Source organism: Hordeum vulgare, chromosome 7H, assembly GCF_904849725.1.
Source record: "Hordeum vulgare subsp. vulgare chromosome 7H, MorexV3_pseudomolecules_assembly, whole genome shotgun sequence".
In the NCBI taxonomy this organism is placed as follows: Eukaryota; Viridiplantae; Streptophyta; class Magnoliopsida; order Poales; family Poaceae; genus Hordeum; species Hordeum vulgare.
Window position 1 is genome coordinate 83,521,564 of NC_058524.1, and position 20,192 is coordinate 83,541,755.

General features: G+C 43.1%; 1 protein-coding gene across 1 annotated transcript; it reads right to left on the minus strand.

Annotated features, from left to right (window-relative positions):
* Positions 1-8,299: 8,299 nt before the first annotated feature.
* On the minus strand, positions 8,300-9,892 carry LOC123408795 (protein EXORDIUM-like 2). The gene has a single exon (XM_045101837.1). It carries the CDS (start codon positions 9,728-9,730, stop codon positions 8,564-8,566), a length of 1,167 nt encoding a protein of 388 aa, XP_044957772.1. The 5' UTR covers positions 9,731-9,892; the 3' UTR covers positions 8,300-8,563.
* Positions 9,893-20,192: the final 10,300 nt, after the last annotated feature.

Consider the following 20,192-nt stretch of genomic DNA (forward strand, 5'->3'; position numbering starts at 1 on the left):
CTTCAACCGTTGATTAAAAAAGCTGCAATCATACATATAAAAAGCTGCAAGGCAAATCATACTTTTCCTCGTGAAGTTTTTGGTTGAAGCTTTTCTATACACGGTTAAAACTTTTTGAGGAGTGACCACGCGAGATGCTGGAGTCGGAGCGGCGTTTGAAACTTTTTTCATACACAGTTGAAGCTTTTTCAGTCAACGTTTGCAACTTTCCCTCGTGAAGTTTTTGGTTGAAGCTTTTTTTTAACGGTTGAAGCTTTTTCTACACACGGTTGAAACTTTTTATCCAGCGTCTGCAACACAGGGGGTGAGATGCGACCGAAACGAGGTGAAGACCGACGGGCTACATCCATGATGCTTTCGACGGGCGGCTAAGGCGATGACCGGCGGCGACCGACGGTGAGGGCGACCAACGGTGAGGAGGCGAAGCGGTCGGCGCGTGCTGGGACATCGACGGGGGCGAGGCGCGTGCTGGGACGGCAGCGCGTGCGAGGATGACGGGGCGATGAGGGCTCGTGCGAGCAGATCTGACAGTCAGGGGGCCCTGATCCGACGGCTGCTGCACGACCGGTGCTAACCCTCAGGCCGGCGCGCCCGCGCCTAGCACTGGCCGAGCGAGATCTTCAGCTTGTTGTTGAGTAGGGCCATGTAGACGGGAGCGTAAGTGCTGGCGAGGATGTCTCGTCCTATTCTGTGCCTTAGGCGCTTGAAAAGGTGAGTTGGCGCGTTCACGTGTACCCCAAGCGGCCTGCCCGGTCGCCTGTTCAGTCGGTTGAACGCTGCATCGGTTTGACCAATGGATCGTTGTCAGTGGACTTCCAATTGTTTTTCTTTATAATTCATAAACAATTAGAAAAAAAAATCAATAATTCAAAGAAAATTGACAAAAAAGGTTTGTGAATCTGGCAAATTTTTTGGAAGTTGCAAGAACTCCAGGATTTTGAAAAAGTCAACAAATTATTTAAAAAAAGTTCATTAATCCGGGAAAAGTTCGTGAATTCAAATTGTTTTTATGAATTACATAATTTTGCAAAAATTTAAAATGTTTCTGAATTGTAAACAAGTTTCTTTATTTTCTAAAAATATTAGTGAGTTTTAGAAAAAATATAAAATAACTGAAACATATAAAAACTGAAAAATGGTAAAAAAATACAAAAGAAAACAACGACGAACAAAAACCATGCTAAAAAATCAACGAAAAAACCCAGCCATCCTAAAACTCTTGGGTGGATAGAAATGGGTCGGCAGCGCAGTTCGTTTACTGAAAAGGGGGTGAGCCATATACCATTGACACTCTATTTGGCGCTTAAGGCCCAAATGCCATAATGACATTTCCCAGATAGTTCGTGAATTCGACGCAATGCTGCTTCCATTGGGCCTTGTAAAAGCATTCGGCCATAATAACATTGTTTGAAAGCTTTATAGTGGCACAAATGGGCGGTGATATAGCAAGGGACCTCCTATGTGACGCTCTTTGCGTCAAGGAGTTGGATTTTCGCAAAGGGGTGGCTCGCCTGGGGCGGCCCAACTCATGATCGCGAGGTCAAAAAACAGTAAAACACGCAAGAACCAACACCTCTCCTAGAATTCGAAGCCGAGAGCTCTAAGTCATGCGTGTGATGCGCTAGCCACTGCGGCAACAAAGCTCTTGCTCTATTTGCCTTGCAATATTAGAAGAAACATAAGACAACGGCGGAACAACTGAACAAAATGTAAAACCGATTACACTTTTTAAATACAATCAGTTTTCCAAATCCCCAAACATTGTCTGAAAAACAAGAACATTTTTTGAAATGAATATTTTTTTTAAAACACAAGTTTTGAATTTACGATTTTTCTAAAACATGAACTTTTTAGAATTTTAAACAAATTTGGAAATCCAGATCATTTTATGAAATTCCACAACATTTGTTGAGTTGGCGACAAATATTCACGTTTCTTTGTGCATAAATTTTAAAAGTGGAAACATTTTTTGAAATCCGGAACATTGTTTCAAATTCCAGAACATTTTTTCAATTTCTGGAACATATTTTTCAAATTCCGGAAGATGTTTTCAAATTCCGGAACATTTTTCAAACTCCGGAACATTTTGTCAAATTCCGAAACCTTTTATAAAATTCTGCAACATTTTCCCGAATTCCAAAACATTTTTCAAATTCCGAAACAATATCTTAAATTCCGAAACATTTTTTCAAATTCAGAACATTTTTGAAATTCCGAAACATTGTTTAAAATTACGGAACATTGTTTTCAAATTCCAGAACATTTTTCAAATTCCGGAACATTTTGTCAAATTCCAAAACATTGTATTAAATTCTGCAACATTTTTTTCTAATTCGGTAACATCTTTCAAATTCCTAAACATTTTTTTAAATTCCTAAACATTTGTTCAAATTCCGGAACATTTTTACATATTCCAGAACTTTTCTCAAATTCTGGCACATTTTTACCTTTCAAATTCCTAAACATTTTTTCAAATTCCTGAACATTTGTTCAAAATCCGGAACATTTTTACATATTCCAGAACTTTTCTCAAATTCCGGCACATTTTTACAAATTCTGGAATATTTTTTTCAAATTCCAATTTTTAAAAAATCTAGAACATTTTTAAAACAAAAAACAAAAGAATAAAGGAAAAAAAGAAAACGTAAAAAAGTGGTTCAGGGAATCTTCTAGAAAGTTGTCAAATCCGGAAAAAGCCGACTGAAAACCTATCCCAAAACCAAGATCACTGAATGTGTTAACGGGCCGGCCCGAACCCCGTCGCTCGCTCGCACCTCCTTTGTGAAGCTGAGACTACTTGCCGGATTGAGCGGCTTATAGGAAATTCCATACGGCAAGCTCCGATCTAACGCTATCAACGGCAGGTATTCATGAAAACGCTCAACTAGCGTTGGGAGTGGGCCAACCCATCAGCGAGCACAGTAGAGAACATAGTTTAGCTAGACATGCTTTGCATTTAGGGGAGGGATGCCATGTTTGGTTCCTGCAACCTTTTGATATTCATCTTATACCTGTAAACATCAATATTGATCAATAAAGCACAGCAGTCTCCCCCTAAAAAAAAGATTGTATTTTTTCTGTTTTATTTTTATTTATATATTTTTTAATGATTTTTTTCATGGATATCTTTTCCTTTTTTCTCTTTCTAAAAATGTTTCCTTTTGTGAAGTGTTTGATTTTTTCAATTGTTCATGAATTCAGAAATCATCAAGATTATCAGAGGAGTTTGGAATTTTGAAAATGTTTTCTTAAAAAAAATCATGAATTCAGAAATCCTCATGAATATCAGAGGAGTTTGGAATTTTGAAAATGTTTTCACATTTAAAAGTTGTCTGGAATTTAACAAAAAATGATTTTCTGCCCCAAAAAATGTTCTTAATTTTGGGACAAGCACTTTTTTAAAAATTTAACATTTTTAAACAATGTTCAAATGTTTTAAACAATGTTCTCATTTTAAAAATCGAGTTTATAAAAATATTCTTCTTATTTTCAAAATATGTCGCAAATTAAGAAAGTCTCCTATTTTTAGATAATGTTCATGTTTTCTTAATTCGAGTTTATAAAAATATTCCAATTTTGAAATTATGTTTGAATTTAAAAACAATGCCCACTTTATTGAATAAGCTTTCGCATGTGCAAAAATAGTTTGCATTTTTAAATGCTTTCATGTTTACAAAGAGTTTCATGTTTTACAAAAAATGTTCAGGTTTTAGAAATGGATCCCAAAGTTTTGAATGTTCTTAATTTTTTAAACGTGTTTTGAAAACTTACCACATTTTTATATATAACCAATTGAAAACTAAAAAAATGAATGGTACACTACATATTGCATGCTATATGAGCTTCTAAATTAGATAAACGTCCCTCGTGGACGAAGGAGCTAGCTTGAAAGTCATTACTTCCTTCCTTGATTTCCTTGATAATTGGTGCAGTGATGCCATTGGTTCCCGAGTTGATATCTTTAACCGCTTGAAGACAATCCGATGCTATAGTGATGTTCTGAAGGAGTAAATCCCTGCCCAGGTCTAGGGCCTCGCGACACGCGAGAGTTTCCAAGATATTGGGATCAGTAAGTCCGTGGAAGACTATCGCTGACGCCCCAAGGTACTTCCCTCGTTCATCACGGCACACAGCGCTCACAGCGCCAATGGGGGGCCTGCTGCAGACCGCCCCATCAACATTGATTTTATCATAGCCAAAGGGGGCGGAGTCCACCTCCTTGCCTGAACCGGCCTAGCAGCCTGTTGCCTGGCATGCGGTAATATATTCTTCGCGGTGGCTTCGAGCTCCGTTATGTACCTGTTCACAAAGGAATGAGTCGTCAATGGACTTTGGTGTTCCCCTTCATGGATAAGTCGTTTCTGAGTTGCCCAGATCGCTCATAGGGTCACCGAAATTTTGAGTAGTTCCTTTGCTGATACTGATGCGAAAATACAATCAAAAAAATAGATATCGTAGCTCTACACTTGCAAGCAATTGGCAGACCCATTCTGGTTCACTCGGCCACTAACACTGTGCGGGGCGCCAACATATTCCAGCGAATTTGAAATTTGGGTTGGATTAGGTGGATCCTATTTGTCGCATAGATCGATGGATAGAGAGGTAATGTGTACCCCCGTTAGTGTTTCTTAGGACGGCTCAACTTGCAACACTCTACTTTTTCATTTTCGCATTTACTTACAATTTATTTTATCCTTTTTTGTTTGGGAAAAGCTTCCCAACAGCCGGTTTATCCAGTGCTCCATCCGTCATCTTCTACGTGTGCCACGTGTCTCATGGCCCCGCACGACTCCACCTCCCACGTATCCTTATCTTCAGGAAAAAGAGTACAACTACATGTTTTTCCTAAACCCATCGTCTCCTACCTCCGTATCTTCCTCATGGATGTGCCTCCCCTCAAGTCACATCAAATTGATTGGTTGTGCTGTCGGCGCTGCGAGGTGCGTTGTTGTATGGCTCACCCATGCTATGACGGGCACCCCGAGTGTTGGAAGCCAGCGCCGCTCCATCATGATCATCGGCCACCGCAGGGCCATTGGCTGCAGCAGAGTGCTCGAGCATGGCACGACCCCGACGACCTTTTCTTCAGTTTTCTGCAACATAGTTGTTGTTTCTGCAACACAGCTGTTCTTTCAGGAGTTTCGGTTGGATTTTTGGATCCCGTCTCCTACCTCCCCCTCTTCATTTATTCCTCTTCAGTTTTCTGCAACGCAACTGTTGTTTCAGGAGTTGCATAATTTTTTTTTGCAACGCGACCTTGATTCAGGAATTATTTTTGCAACACGGTCGTTGTTTCTGCAATGCGGCTGTTTTTCTGTAACTCGACCTTTGTTTTAAGAATTATTGGGTGCACGTAGATCGGACTGGTGCGCTCGTACATCGGACGATCGTCGAGGTGACGGATGTTTACTAAATTCGTGAATATATCGGACGGGTGTAGCCCCCTTTTTGTTTCCCTTATTTTTTGAAATTCGTGAATATATTTTAAATTTCTAACATTTTAAAATATCCCAACAGTTTGTGAATTCATGATAATATTGTCAACATTGCTAAAAAATCCAAATTTACGAAAATTTTACAATTGCATGGATAGTTTTTGGAATTCATGAAAATGTGGAAGAAAATGAGAGCGGTGAAAATATCTCCCCGAGATTTTTTACTTTCGTGGACATTTTTTGACTTTTCGGAGTCATTTGGAAATCACAAACATTATTTCAATTTCGGGAACATCTTATTTAATTACACAGGCTTTTTTTGTATTAGCAAATATTGTTTCGAAATAGGAACATTTCTTGCAATCAGATTTATTTTGAAAATTTTGTGAATTTCGTGAACATTCTTTGAATATATATTGTTTTTTATATTTTATATTTGTTATTTCACATATTTTTTTATATTCGTGAACATTTTTTAATTTCACAAACTACTTCCGAATTCAGGAATATTTTATAAATTGACAAACAATTTTTGAATTCGTCGCTTTTTTGATTCATCAGTGTTTTTTTAAATACATGAACAATTTGCAAAATTTAGAACATTGTTTGAACCTTGTGAACCTTTCTTCAATGTTCCTTCAATTTTCTTTTATAAAGAAACAAGAGACACTAAATGAAATAGGCAATGCTAGCTCTCACATTAGGCCGACCGATTTAGCCGCAACACGCTGGGGTGCGAGATTCCTTGATTTTTACCACGCAGGTCACCAAAAGATCTCGATGTCATCCAAGCCATTATCGAGCCGCCTCTCCCTCCCTCCCAACCCTAGCCGCCTGCCTCCCCCTCCCTCTCAACCCTAGCCGCCTCTCCCTCCCTCCCAACCCTGAGGCAGCCGCCGGGCAAGTCTGTGGCGTCAAGGATGGTGGCGGCGGGGCCTAGGCTGCCCTACCTCTACGTGGGGAGCCCTGGATCTGGAGCGGCGACTCCATTGGCGAAGCACGACAGGCTAGCAGCCGTGCGGGCGGTGGATCTGACGTCTCGGCCGCGCGGGCGGCGGGATCCGGTGGTCGTTGGCGTCCGACGACGGCTTTTGCGGTGGCCTGTGCGCGCTATCTGGCACCTCCCATCCTCCCCTGTTCGGCGTGCGGGCCAGCCTGGTCGGGCTGCGATTCCTTGGGTCGCCGGGTTTTTTCAGGAGGTGCCGCTGGTGGCGGGGATCTAGTTCAGGCGAAATCCCTGGTCGATCATGGCCGGCCCCGTCGACGGCGACGCCTGAGGGCGCCGTTCCCCTTCTTGGAGACGTCGGTATGGACTGATCCCCTCACTTCCCCTTCCCCTAGGTCTCCCGGGCGAAAGCCTTAACTTTGTTGAGCGGCGGCGGCGCTCACGGCGCCATTCCCTTCTTGAAGGCGCCGCTTTGGGAACCTTGGGGCTGGGTGACGCTTGTGGATGGTGGGCGACGGCGGTGGTGCGGTCCTATCCTAGCATGGATCTCCGTGCGTTGCTTGGAGATGAACTCGCGTAGGTGGAGGTCGTCGTTTGGCGTCATGGTGGCGTAGATGACGGAGGCACCTATCAAGGCTGGTACCTCAATCTGATCTGAAGATGGACCAGTGGAAGATGGCGGCGACGACACATGCGAGTGCGTCGGACCGGTTTGTGCCCCGGACCCGGTATGTGGCTCGGTCAGGGTCTCCGGCTTTAGATGTTAGGCTTAGGTGAGAGGTCTGGGTATTTGGTCCAGCTTGTACCCCTTCATCATATGGATAGGAGTAGCGATAGATGTTGCTAAGATGACATATTCATGCATATTGGTGTACTGCTTTGTAAGGTCCTTAAGAAATAATCAATAAAATGACCGCATGCATCTCCTAGATGCAGAGGCCGGAGGTCATCCTCATTTTCTAAAAAAAACGTAGGTCACCAAATAGGATCTGAAGCGTCGGTGCAAAGTCGTTGGTGTTGTTAAGCCACAGAGCTTGTCGGATTGCAACGTCATGACATTTTTGAAACATTGCTTGTGTTGCGGAGGCACGAATGTTGTGAGCTCGCTAGGTTGCAACGTCACCAACCTTCTTAAAAACATCACCGTTGTCTGAAAATGCGCAAGTCTACGAGTTTGCTAGGTTGCAATGTCGTTGGTATTTTTTTGTTAAAACAAAAAAACGTTTCGGCTGACTTACATAGGGACGGCGGGTTGATTACCTAAAACATCAGGGATTTTTATGAAAAATGCAAAAAACGGTTCGTCTGTGACTAAAAGATGGACCGCGGGTTGATTATCTAAAATTGTGAGGATTTTTCTGCAAAATGACAAAAAAGGTTCGTTCTGACTTAAAATTGGACTGCGGGTTAATTACCTGAAACTGCGAGGGCTTTTCTGTAAAATAATCGACGACGGACGTCAGAAGCGCTGCGCGCTTTATTATTAGGAGAGATATCTGATATTAACCAAGAAAATTCATGGCAATACAAGAGGGAGGATGACTTTGTTGAAAAGTTAGAAATGTTATGTGACAAACGTCAGCTGGAAAGGGATGGCAAACGAACGCTATTTCCTTGGTTCAAAGTGATATTAATCCTCCTTTTCCTTATTTTATTTTGCTCGAGATCGTCTTTTTTTTGATTGTTTGTTAATAATGGAACTTCTGCGGTTCGGATTTTTAATCGACTCTCTTCCAAAGACGACACTAAGGCCCTGTTCGGCTTTACTCCGCTCCGCAACTCAGCTCCTGGAGCTGGCGGAGCTGATGTTAAAATACACGGAGCGGGGAACGGGTGCTCCGCAAATCCTCTATTTTTACGGAGCAGGAGGCAGGTACTAACATTCTTAATTCAGTGTCTCCAGAGTCCAGAAGCACCCTAGGGAAGAAGAACATGTAAATTCATTAATACTGGCATACTGCGATGAATGCCAAATTGCCAACTCATACGGAGCACAATACAATCTTTGCTGCTCAGAAAACAAATTGCAACGAGTACGGATCAAACAAGTAAATGCAACAAAGTGAGCTACAGTACTACTACTCCCCAAACGGACTGAAAAATAAATGAAGGCATTTATTTCTCCTCCGGATCTCATGCAGCTGGAGTACGAGACCATCCATTTTGCCTGCTCCCACGGCGTCTACACCAGCGTCCTGCACTGCGACGTTGTCGGGTCCCACAGCGCCGGGAGCAGGAACTTCCTCCCGCTCAGCCCGACGGCGTTGTAGCTCGCGCCGGTTGCCCGGTCCACGAGCAGCCTCCCCGGGTAGCCGGGGTAGGCGCCGCTCCCGAAGATGCCGGCGCACGCCGTGGCGGCCTCCAGCCCCGCACCGTCGGCGTCATTGCCCTGGTAATACCCGTCACCGTAGGGGTTGGTCACCGTGCCGGCGAGCAGCGCGGCGAGGCTGATCACCGTGCCGTCCATCCCCACGTCGCCGCTGGGCGGCACGAGCGGCGGGACCTGGGGCCCGTACGACGGCCGGTGGAACGGCCACGCGCACTGGCCGGGGCACTGCTGGCCCGGGTTGCCCGCCCACAGGTACGCGTACCTCGCCCTGCCGTGCGCGCCGGCCGTGGCGTGGTCGTGGACGCCGCACCGGAACATGCAGAAGGGCGCCACGAGGACGTCGGGCGCCGTGAGCACGGCGGTGATGGCGCCGCGGTGGTGCCCCGCGCCCTTCGCCAGCGCCGTGACGTTCTCCAGCGAGAGGGACCGGCCGAGCGACATGCGCTCGTCGAGGATCTCTCGGCCGAGCCTCAGCCGCGCGCCCCCGCCGCGGTACAGCGAGACGGTGCGCCACCAGGACGCCACGGACGGCTCGGCGGCGCCGCGCGGGGCCGGCGCCGAGACCGAGCGCACGAAGTCGGCCACGATGGCGCGCTGCGCCGGCGCGAAGCGGCCGTAGTAGAGGACGTTGACCTTGACCGTGAGGTTCCCCGTGAGCAGCGCGCCGCCGTGGTCCCGGAGCACGATCGGGTCGGGCTTCACCAGGAACAGCATCCGCGGGCTGTACGCGGCGCACCCCGGCGCGGCGGCGACGAGGAGGGAGAGGAGGCAGAGCAGTGGCAGCAACGGCGCCATCTTGCGGTCGCCCATGGCATGCAGGATCAGCGATCGAGCTGGTTCTTTCTGTGGGTCTGTGACTTGTGATGTGCTTGCTGACTTGTGTGTGCTTGATGAGTTTGTCGATCTATCAGGGTCTGCGGGGGGCTTAAATAGCTTCAGGCCGGAGCGTATGGGGCGTAAAGACGACGACGTGAATACGTGATGGGGCATTGGCGCGTCAAAGGAGTTGAAGAAACCCATGGCAGGCGCGTGAATTCGTCCGGTTCCGCGGTTTTGGGTTTGAGTTCGTAGTTCGGGGGCATGGACGAGGAGAATGTCTTTGCCACTTGGGTCCGAACGTGGCTGCAACAATTTTCATGGCTAGCTGTTCAATGCTACGATATTTTCTCGTGTTGTGTCATGACCTGGAATTCTTAGTTTAGTTGATTTACGAGCTTTCGAAGGTGGATTGAGATATACCATTGGTGCACAAGTGGTTTTGTTGTTACGAGTAAAAAAAGTGCGTACATGTGATGCACGTTTTTCTTAACACTACGACGCAATGCACGTTAATATTTGGAACAAATTTAGCTGCATGTTGATATTTGGTAGGATATGAATTGTGCGTTAATTTTATGATTAGCATAGAGGTTGATATTTAGTACTATGATACTATTTGCATGCTAAAATTGTTGACCACTCATCATTGAAGCAATCTAGACCGTTGGATTGTAATGGTTTTATGTCCGAGATTAATTGGACCCGCTTATTAGGTCTTTTATATTGACCAGTAAATACGTACCCGCAATGCATGGTAATGTTAGAGAGGAAATTAATTGCAGGTCGATATTACGTGATTAGTACATACATTGATATTTAATAAAATGTTAATTGCATATTGAACACGTTGATCACTCGCTTTTGAAACAATCTAAGTCATTGGATTTACATGGTTTGATAGCCGAGATTAATTAGATCTATTCCTTTGGATGATTTTACATTGGTATAGATATACATATAGATATATACTAGCAAATATGCCCGTGCGTTACAACGGGAAAAAAACTATTAGAATATGCATGTGTGGTAGATATAAAAAAGTATGATTTCATAAACAAAAAATTTAATGCTCATCGTGACTTGATTTCTTTAGGCGTCACAACATAATATTTTGTGGCTGAGCAAACTGCATTTACGGACCCTGCCTGAGCTATACTGATGAATGATGTGCCTCGACTTAACTTAGGGTAGCGGTGCTTACCATACCCGGTATTCTGGTACGAGAATAAACATAATTGTGTATAAAACTAACCCATAAAAAATTGTGTCAATTTGGTTGGGCTCAGCGTTGTACAAAACACGAAAACCTTCTTTTGCCTAACGCGAGGGACTAAAAAAAATCATAAAACGACCTCCAGAGATCTCGTAATAAAACCTGTATGTAAGCGACATTTAGTTTTGTTCATTATTTACGGATGTGTTTATTTTTTGCGAACATTTTCTAAAAATAGATGGAGATGTTTTTCAAATTCCTGAATATGCTTTGAATGCCGGATCATTTTTAAATTTTTGAACATTTCTTACTTCATGAAAAATTATTTGAAATTGTGATTTTTTTATAATGTGTGAGCAATTTCTGAACTCATGAACTTTTTATGATTTTCCGAATATTTTTCTGAATTCACAAATGGTTTATGATTTTCCTATTTTTTTAAACTCGCAACTTTTTGATATGCAAAGGTCTAAATAAAATCATAAAATGACCTTTACAGATCTCCTAATAAAACCTTTATGTAAGCGACAGTTCGTTTTGTTCATTATTTATGGATGTGTATTAATTTTTATGAATATTTTCTAAAATATGATGGACAAGCTATTCAAATTCATGAATATGTTTTGATTACTGGATAATTTTATACAAAAATCATGATCATTTAGTATTTCATTACAATTTATTTGAAATCGTGATTTGTTTTATAATATGTGAGCAATTTTCGAACTCATGAATATTTTATGACTTTTTGAATATATTTAAAAAGTTTTTGCTTTTTCCTACATTTTTTATACTCATAATTTTTTGATACTTTGTTCTTTTGAAATATGGAATTAATTTAGAGAAGAAAAAGAAATGAATATTTTCAAACTCATTAATATTTTATGACTTTTTGAATATATTTTTCGAATACACAAAAGTTTTTGCTTTTTCCTATAATTTTTTATACTCATAATTTTTTTATACTTTGTTCTTTTGAAATCTGGAATTAATTTAGAGAAGGGAAAAAAAGAAAAAAAAGAAAAAAAAAGAAAAACAGGGGCGCCCCGACCTGGGATCGAACCCTGGTCTTGAGTGTGGAGGTTTGAAGCGTTAGCCATCGCGCTACTTGTCGGTTCTTGTACTGCTAATGTATCAGACGATATAACAACAAAAACGGCGCTGACTTCTTAAAACTGAAAAACGAACCTTTTTTTCACTTACGAGTGGCATTGGTGGGTAATTTTAGCCAACTATGGGGGTAATTTAAATGACGGACGACCAGAAACCGTATTTGCTTTATTATTAGGGAGAGATTATCTCAGATTATCTCCCCTAATAATAAAGCACCGACGATTTCTGTTGTCCGTCGTCGGTACTTTTGCACAAAAGTCCCCGCGTTTTATCATTATTGAACCCGTAGTCCTTAGTGGAAAAAATGTTTGGGTAGCTTCGCTTCGGCTCCTATTCTCCCCTGCCCCTCCTCGTCCTCCCCTCGCCGCGCGGATCCGTCGACCACCACTCCTCCTCCTCCCCTCGCCGCGCGGATCCGTCGGCGGAGGTTCTCTGGCGCGCGGCGGTTCGGCTTCGACCGACACCATCAGAGGCAGCAGACAAACGCGATGGTGGGCTCGCCGTGGAGGTCTGGGGTGTTGTGGCGTCGTGGAGCAGCGTTCCGACGAGGCAGGGACAACCGTAGGTCGGGGATGGACGGTTCCCTCCGTTTCCCGGCCGAATCCGGAGGCAACTTGAGGTCCGTCGAGCTGGAGCTCGTGGGGCGCGGCCATGGCTCCATGGGGCAGCTCCTAAAGAAAAGAGAAAGAGAGATGGGACGGCGAGGAGGAGGATAGTGAGAGAGAGCAAGGGAAGGAGAGGGAGAGGGCAGCGGGGCACCGACCTGTTGGAGGTCGCCGGCGGCGGCCGGAGCTCCTGGAGGCGGCGGGGTCGGCGAGGCGCTGGGCGGCAGGTGAGGCCATGGCTGAGATGTGGAATATCTATCTGATCTAGGAGGAGAGGTGAACACACACGTCCACTACCTGAGTCCCACGCACCGCTTTTTCTGGTCCAGTCTTTTCTTTCTATCGATCCCATACATGGAAATGGCCCCGAAGTTGACTGCGTGATGTGCTCTAGATTTCCTATTATATTCTTTCTGATGCGTATACAATATATGGTTCATTTTAAGCTGATATTTTTGCATGCACAAGTGAATTTTGTGCCTCCTAATGATTACACATGTCTCATGGATTTGTGGCTACTGGCCTACTGCTTGTCTGTCACATGGTTAGTTATGTGGAGATGGATTTCTGGATACAAGTGATTAAGCTTGTGATTTTATGATTCTTATCTCCGTTCTTTTCTTGATCTCGCTTTTGCACCATCAATTTTTATCTCATCTTCTCTTTAAATATGTTTTTTTTATCGTGCCTACTATTTTTCGTAGGTGTTGGACAGAAAGGTTATGCATGAACGGATCCATCAAAATACTACTATACCTCAACCCAAGATCATTACGTGTGGGAGGTGGGTGTTTCGGTCACACAAAGACAAAAATGAGCTTTAGTTGCACAGTTTAATGTTTAATTTTGAAGTTGGTTGTTCAAAATCCATACTAAAATGCGAAGAGTCTTGCCTATAAAATAATTGTATTTTGTGCATAAAAAATAAATATTATTCTTTCCGTTGCCAGGCACGGGCATTTATGCTAGTATTAATATAAGTATAGATATAGATGCATTCAAAGCTAGCTGGAAGAAGAAAAACGCACAAAACAAAATATCTTTATACAAAAGATATGAACCGGACCAACATAAGGTGTGTAGGGAGTTGGGGCATTCACGGCGTGCCGCCCCTTCTCTATTGCCTAGTGGGCATGTCAGTCCATATATGGCCATGCCGTTTAGCGGTGTTGACCTCAGGCTTCGAGATGGACATCACCGAGATGAGCCTCTACCGCAATGGTTGCGCCGCCAGCCGGGGGCCGTCCAGTTGGACACGATAGTACCTTGACCTCATGCTCGCCGTCTCCGGCTTCCCTGAGGTCATGCACGTTGAGCCGATGGATGGAAGCGCCACTTGCACAGACGTAATGGATTCCCGCTGGAGCAACCTCGATTGTGGAGTTGGGGTTTACTCCCTCATCGCCAGAGCCACCTGAATGATTAACTCCTCCTCGTCCTTACATGTAACAAGGTCCCAGTCGGCAGATCTGCAATTGTCAGACTCGAATCCGTTCTCCGCCATTCTGGAGAAGGACGAAGATATCTGAAGAGGAGCTTCAGCATAGAGCGGAGCGGACAAGAAGTGGAGTGAGGTGGTTAGGGTTTGGTCCAGGATGTGCATAGGGACGCATATTTGTGGGGTCGGGGTGGGACAGGGTGAGCTGGACCTGACGTGGCGGAAATGCACCGGCGTCTCCATATCCGCTCACATACAGGTTCTGTATTTTTTTTTGAAGGGGGGGGGGGGGGTGTCTAGCAACCCAGACGTATCAAATCGGTTTGAGGTGTTTGATTGGGTGATATTTTCATGACCGGGCTGCCTGCCCACACATATAGAGAGGGTTTGAGGTGTCCGGTTCCTCTTAGAAAACACATCTCTTCCCAATCCTAGATGTCATCGCTTAAGCCCCCATACCCCCCTTTCGATGGCCTCCTCAACAACAAGAGGAGTGGGACCCGTGCATCTCATTTTTTTTAGGTTTTTTGTATCCGAGTGGCCGCAACGAGGAGGCGACCACGATGGCATATTGGAATAATGTCTCTCTAGTCTTTCCCTACCTCGGTGACATCAAATCCGGTGTCGATGATAGACTTGTGAGAGTTTTTATCCCTTGTTATGTTGGATCTCTTCATATCTTGGTGGTTGGTGTGTCTTTCAAGGAGAGCTATTGGTTGTCCATTAGTGCAACATTTTCGACATCTTCCGTGTTTTTCTGTTGCATAGTCTGGTTTCTCCAACCTTCTTGACTAGTGGTGATGGATTGTAATCGTGTACTGCATGGGGTGATGCTCCAACCGATGTTGCTCCAATGATTCCTAGTTCTTGTCTCAAGGGTGATTGGAGATTGCAGTCTTCAAAGCTTGGTATGACGAGGGTGTTTGTAGGCATCCCACTCCTTTACTATTGGTTCAGTGCATTGTTTATTCTCTAGTGGCTCGCGTACAATAGACCGAAGAGGAAGGCTAGTATGATTTTCAATGAAACTTTATTTTGCTGATCCTTTTGCGTCCAGTTATTTGTCGATTGTACTTCGTTTGTTTTCCTTCATATATATCGACGAGATCTAAGATGCCCTCTGGATGTATTTATCCAAAAAGTAATACAATGAGTTTTACATCGACAAAGATCTTTAATATCCAGCTATGTAGCATCTGGTAGGTATAGTGGTTTGGTTAGATATAGCAATTTTGTACACATGTAGGTCGATGAAGTAGCATTTTTTATAGATACAGTTTCATATATAATATAGAATTTTGAAGTAGATATATAGCACTAGTGTTTACCAATATTGATAAATGATTTTTTTAGAAACAAAAGAGGGAGAAAAAGAAAATAAATAAAAGAAAGAGAAGAAACGATATATTATTTAAATTGTAAGAAGAGGGGAAAAATAAAAATTGAAAGAAACATGCATGGGCTATGTATGAATATTTTATGTATGTGTTTGGTTTGAATCTAGAATCTTGTATGTAGGTGAAAATGTGTCGAGTGTTAGGGTCAACTCCCCGGTCGAAGAGGAGGAGGGCTGCATGGCCAATGCGAGGTCGTGGCCGAGCACCCCATTGAGGACTACTTGGCAGTGCCCGTTTAGGTGAATCACAAATCCTCGCTTAGAACCACGTGGTCTACAAATCCGTCGAGGACAAAGGTCGAGGCCAACCACCAGAAGATCGCCTACTTTGTATCAAGCATCAGATTTTATTGGACAAGCTCGACGTGCTTGTTGGTGAGCCAAATGAGTTGGATGACCCTATGCCATTGAGTCGGCCGATGTCCAATGCCGACGAGGTCCACTTGTCTAGGGGGGGGGGGTATTTCCTCTGACTCCACATTATACGACTTCTCCGAGTACAAGAAGTAGGAATTCATTCTCGCTAGATAGTTTGATGTCGATGTAGTGATATAGCTGGTGATGTCGACTCCGAATATAAGTTATGACGAGTCACAAATGCTTATGTTGTGTATGTTCCATTTGTTCTTATCAACTTGTGTTGCTTGTACTACTTACTGAAATCTTGTTCTTCTTTCTTGGCAGATGAAGCGATATGTGTTGTACTTAGAGAGGTGTCTAGGAGCGTACGGTTCATGCCTGACATGCATTGAACACGTGAATGGTTACAATAAAAACTACTATAAAGGGTTTAAGATTAGGGATGAGGCATATAATGGCTACTCCAAGTATGTGCTCAGAGAGAAGAGGAAGTATAAATTACACAAAAGGGTGCACATCCTGTTGGCTTGAGTGGGATGAAGAGATTTATAATTTGTGTCCAGTTCATCATCATTATTGTATTGTTGTTATCCTGTGACCATATGTAACATGCAGTAACATCATTAGTTAGGGTGGTAGCTGGTAAGGTCACCACATTGGGGGTGCAAAGTTAGTACATCTGGCGGAATGTTAATTCTTTCCTATAATACATAGCTAAAACCGTTGTCTAATGAAATTATTTGCTACAAGGCTAACAAAAATAATTGCAGATACTCCGACAAAGTATGGAGGCTATACCGAAGCATACCCCTCCTCGTCCAAAATAACCCTACAAAACATGTCTACAGAGTTGATCTTCCATGCCGAGAGGTTGTGTCACTACTTGTGAACTTCCTTCGTTGCTTGCAGATTTCCTTCTCTATGACTTGTTTGATGTGATGCTATGATACCTGATTTGTTGCAAGCATGTATGGACTATAAGTGATGTATATATATGGTGTTGCATTATGTGGTGATTGTTGGGATATGAGTCCATATAAATATGTATTGAATTACAGGATTGTTTCATTTATCTAACAAAAAAATGCATTGTACCTTCTCTGGAATTTTAAACTTGGGAAATATATCTTTTTCAAGTGCTGCTCTAGGCAAAAGGGACACGCACCACATGCTGGTAACTTCTGCAACCTTTGCCTTGCTATGCACTTGGTAAGAAGTGCAAGAGCTGACAAGTCACATTCTTGTCCATGCAAGGGGTGCCAAGTTCCATACTCGGTGAAGGTTTACTCAGTTTTGTCACAGGAGAACTCGACGACAACTTATGCCACATGGCATGCTCATGTTCATCAAATGTTTACCAACTTTCATGCTTGAAAAATATATATACATGCAGCACTGTCATTAACATGTTGTTCTGTCTTGTGCGGGTTGTTTGTCGAGCTCTTATTTACGAAAACTCCACAAAGATGTTATACGTGTTTGGCAAGTTCCCGATAATAAGAGCTTGCCAGAGTTAATAATTTTTGATGTGTACCATCCGAGTCTTGTTTACTAAGTATGGCACTCGTCAAATGCACTTCCGAGTTTTTAATGTCCTTTAGTAAAGTTGTTGATTCTAATAATGTTTGTAGTATGTTGGTTTATCTCCAGAAAACAATATGATGATTTTTGGCATTAATAATTTGGGCAATGTGACATGCATTTTCTCTTTATGACTTCTTCAAAACAATATTTCATTTTTAGTACATTACACATATTGTTTTTGACACACAACTTTCTGACTCAACTTGTCAATGTGGATTTGTTCCCGACACAACTCATTGATATCCCACAAGTATATGAGGTCGCAATAGTTTTCGAGGGTAGAGTATTCAACGTAAATTTATAGATTCGACACAAGGGGAGCCAAAGAATATTTGCAGGTATTAGCAGTTGAGTTATCAATTCAACCACACTTGGAAATTTAGTATCTGCAACATAGTGATCAGTAGCACAGTAATATGATAGTTTTGATAAAAGTGGTAACAGTAGGAGCACTAACGGTAAGAGTGATAGCAGTTTTTTAGTAGTTGTAACAGCAGTAGCAATAGTAGTAACTTAGCAACAAAAATATGTGGAAAACTCTTAGGCACTGGATCGGTGATATTGATGGTAATATTCATCATATATTAGTCATAACATTGGGCGACATAGAACTAGCTTCCGTTCATCGATATAATGTAGGCATGTATTTCGTAAATAGTCATACATGTTTATGAAAAAGAACTTGCATGACATCTTTTGTCCTACCCTTCCGTGGCAACGGAGTCCATAAAGAAACTAAGGGATATTAAGGCCTCCTTTGAATAGAGAACCAGAACAAAGCATTAACACATAGTGAATACATGAACTCCTCATACTACGACAATCACGGGAAAGAATCTCAATTATTGTCACTTTGGGGGTATGCGGATCCTAACACGTAGTAGGTGTCGTGGGAATGAACCTCACAGTAGAGGTGTAGGGTATGAAAGGAGAGGGCAGAGTCCTAACTACGACAAGCTTGTACACAATATGTATGAGTTCAGGCCCCTCTCGTGGAGATAACTGATATGTCTCCAACGTATCTACTTTTCCTAACACTTTTCCTCTTGTTTTGGACTTGAATTTGCATGACCTGATGAAACTAACCCCGGACTGACGCTGTTTTCAGCAGAACTACCATGGTGTTGTTTTTGTGCAAAAATAAAAGTTCTTGGAATGGAGCGAAACTTTGCAAGGATTTTTTATACCAATAAGGAGAATTTTTGGAGCCAAGAGCCACCTGTGGGGGGCACGTGGGTGGGCACAACCCACTAGGGCATGCCTGCCCCCCGAGGCATGCCCCGGTGGGTTGTCCCCACCTGGTGGCCCCTATGACCCTAAAACCGACGCTATAAAATCACATTATTCCAGAAAAAATCAGAGAATTTTTTTTATCATGTTTCACGAGACGGAACCGCCGCCGTCTCCTGTTCTTCATCGGGAGGCCAAATCTGGAGTCCGTTTGGGGCTCCGGAGAGGGGGATCTTCTATCTTCGTCATCACCAACACATCTCCATCGCCAATTCCATGATGCTCCCCACCGGGAGTGAGTAATTCCATCATGGGGTGGATACTAGTGACGAGTTGGATGAGATTCATCATGTAATCGAGTTAGTTTTGTTAGGGCTTGATCCCTAGTATCCACTATGTTCTGAGATTGATGTTGCTATGACTTTGCCATGCTTAATGCTTGTCACTTTGGGCTCGGGTGCCATGATTTCAGATCTGAACCGTTTATGTTTTCACCATTATATCCATGTTCTAGATCCGATCTTACAAGATATAGTCACCTACTACATGTTATGATCCGGCAACCCCGGAGTGACAATAGTCGGGACCACTCCCGGTGATGACCGTAGTTTGAGGAGTTCATGTATTCACCGTGTGTTAATGCTTTGTTCCGGTTCTCTATCAAAAGGAGGCCTTAATATCCCTTAGTTTCTAATAGGACCCCGATGCCACGGGAGGGTAGGACAAAAGATGTCATGCAAGTTCTTTCCATAAGCACGTATGACTATTTACGGAATACATGCCTGCATTATATTTATGAACTCGAGCTAGTGTCGTATCGCCCTAGGTTATAACTGTCTCATGATGAATATCATCCAACGAGTCACCGATCCAATGCCTACAAATTTACCTTATATTGTTCTTGATAAGTTACTACTGTTGCTACTGCTATCGTTATCGCTACAAAATCACTTCTATCATTGTTACCATTATTATTGCTGCTGCTACTATCATCAAAACTATCATATTACTATGCTACTAATCACTTTGCTGCAGATAATTAATCTCCAGGTGTGGTTGAATTGATAACTCAACCGCTAATACCTTCAGATATTCTTTGGCTCCCCCTGTGTCGAATTTATAATTTTTGATTGAATACTCTACCCTCGAAAACTGTTGCGATCCCCTATACTTGTGGGTTATCAAGAACTGTTTCTCGCGCCGTTGTCGGGGAGCATAGCAATATTTGTTGAGTCACTTGGGATTATTATCATATTATAACTATGAAGAATCTGAAGGATGCGAAGACTAAGATTTCCCCCTCTAAGACGAGGGGAGGTAAGGAACTGCCATCCAGCTCCGCTTTAGATTCACCTTCTGTTATAAGTAAACTTGCAACACCACAACATGCTATAAATTCTGATATGTCGCAAGTTATTAATAATTTCTTACGATCATTATTAAATTAATTAATCATTAACATAGAAACACAATAAGACGTGAATAATATGTCCTCGGACCAAATCTAGGAGCTAAGATAAGAACGAGTCTAAACTAAAAAACACTATGGTCTAAGCACTAGAAAATAAAAAGAAAGCAAACATAAGAGAGACACATGAAAATGGGAGAAGTGGGAATCTAGAGGTGAAGGAAAATGCAACGTCGAAGCCGAGCTACTGATGTCGAGGAAGAATAAGAGGTGGATGGCTACTTCGCTTAGGGAGATTGTTATCCCTTCACCCAGA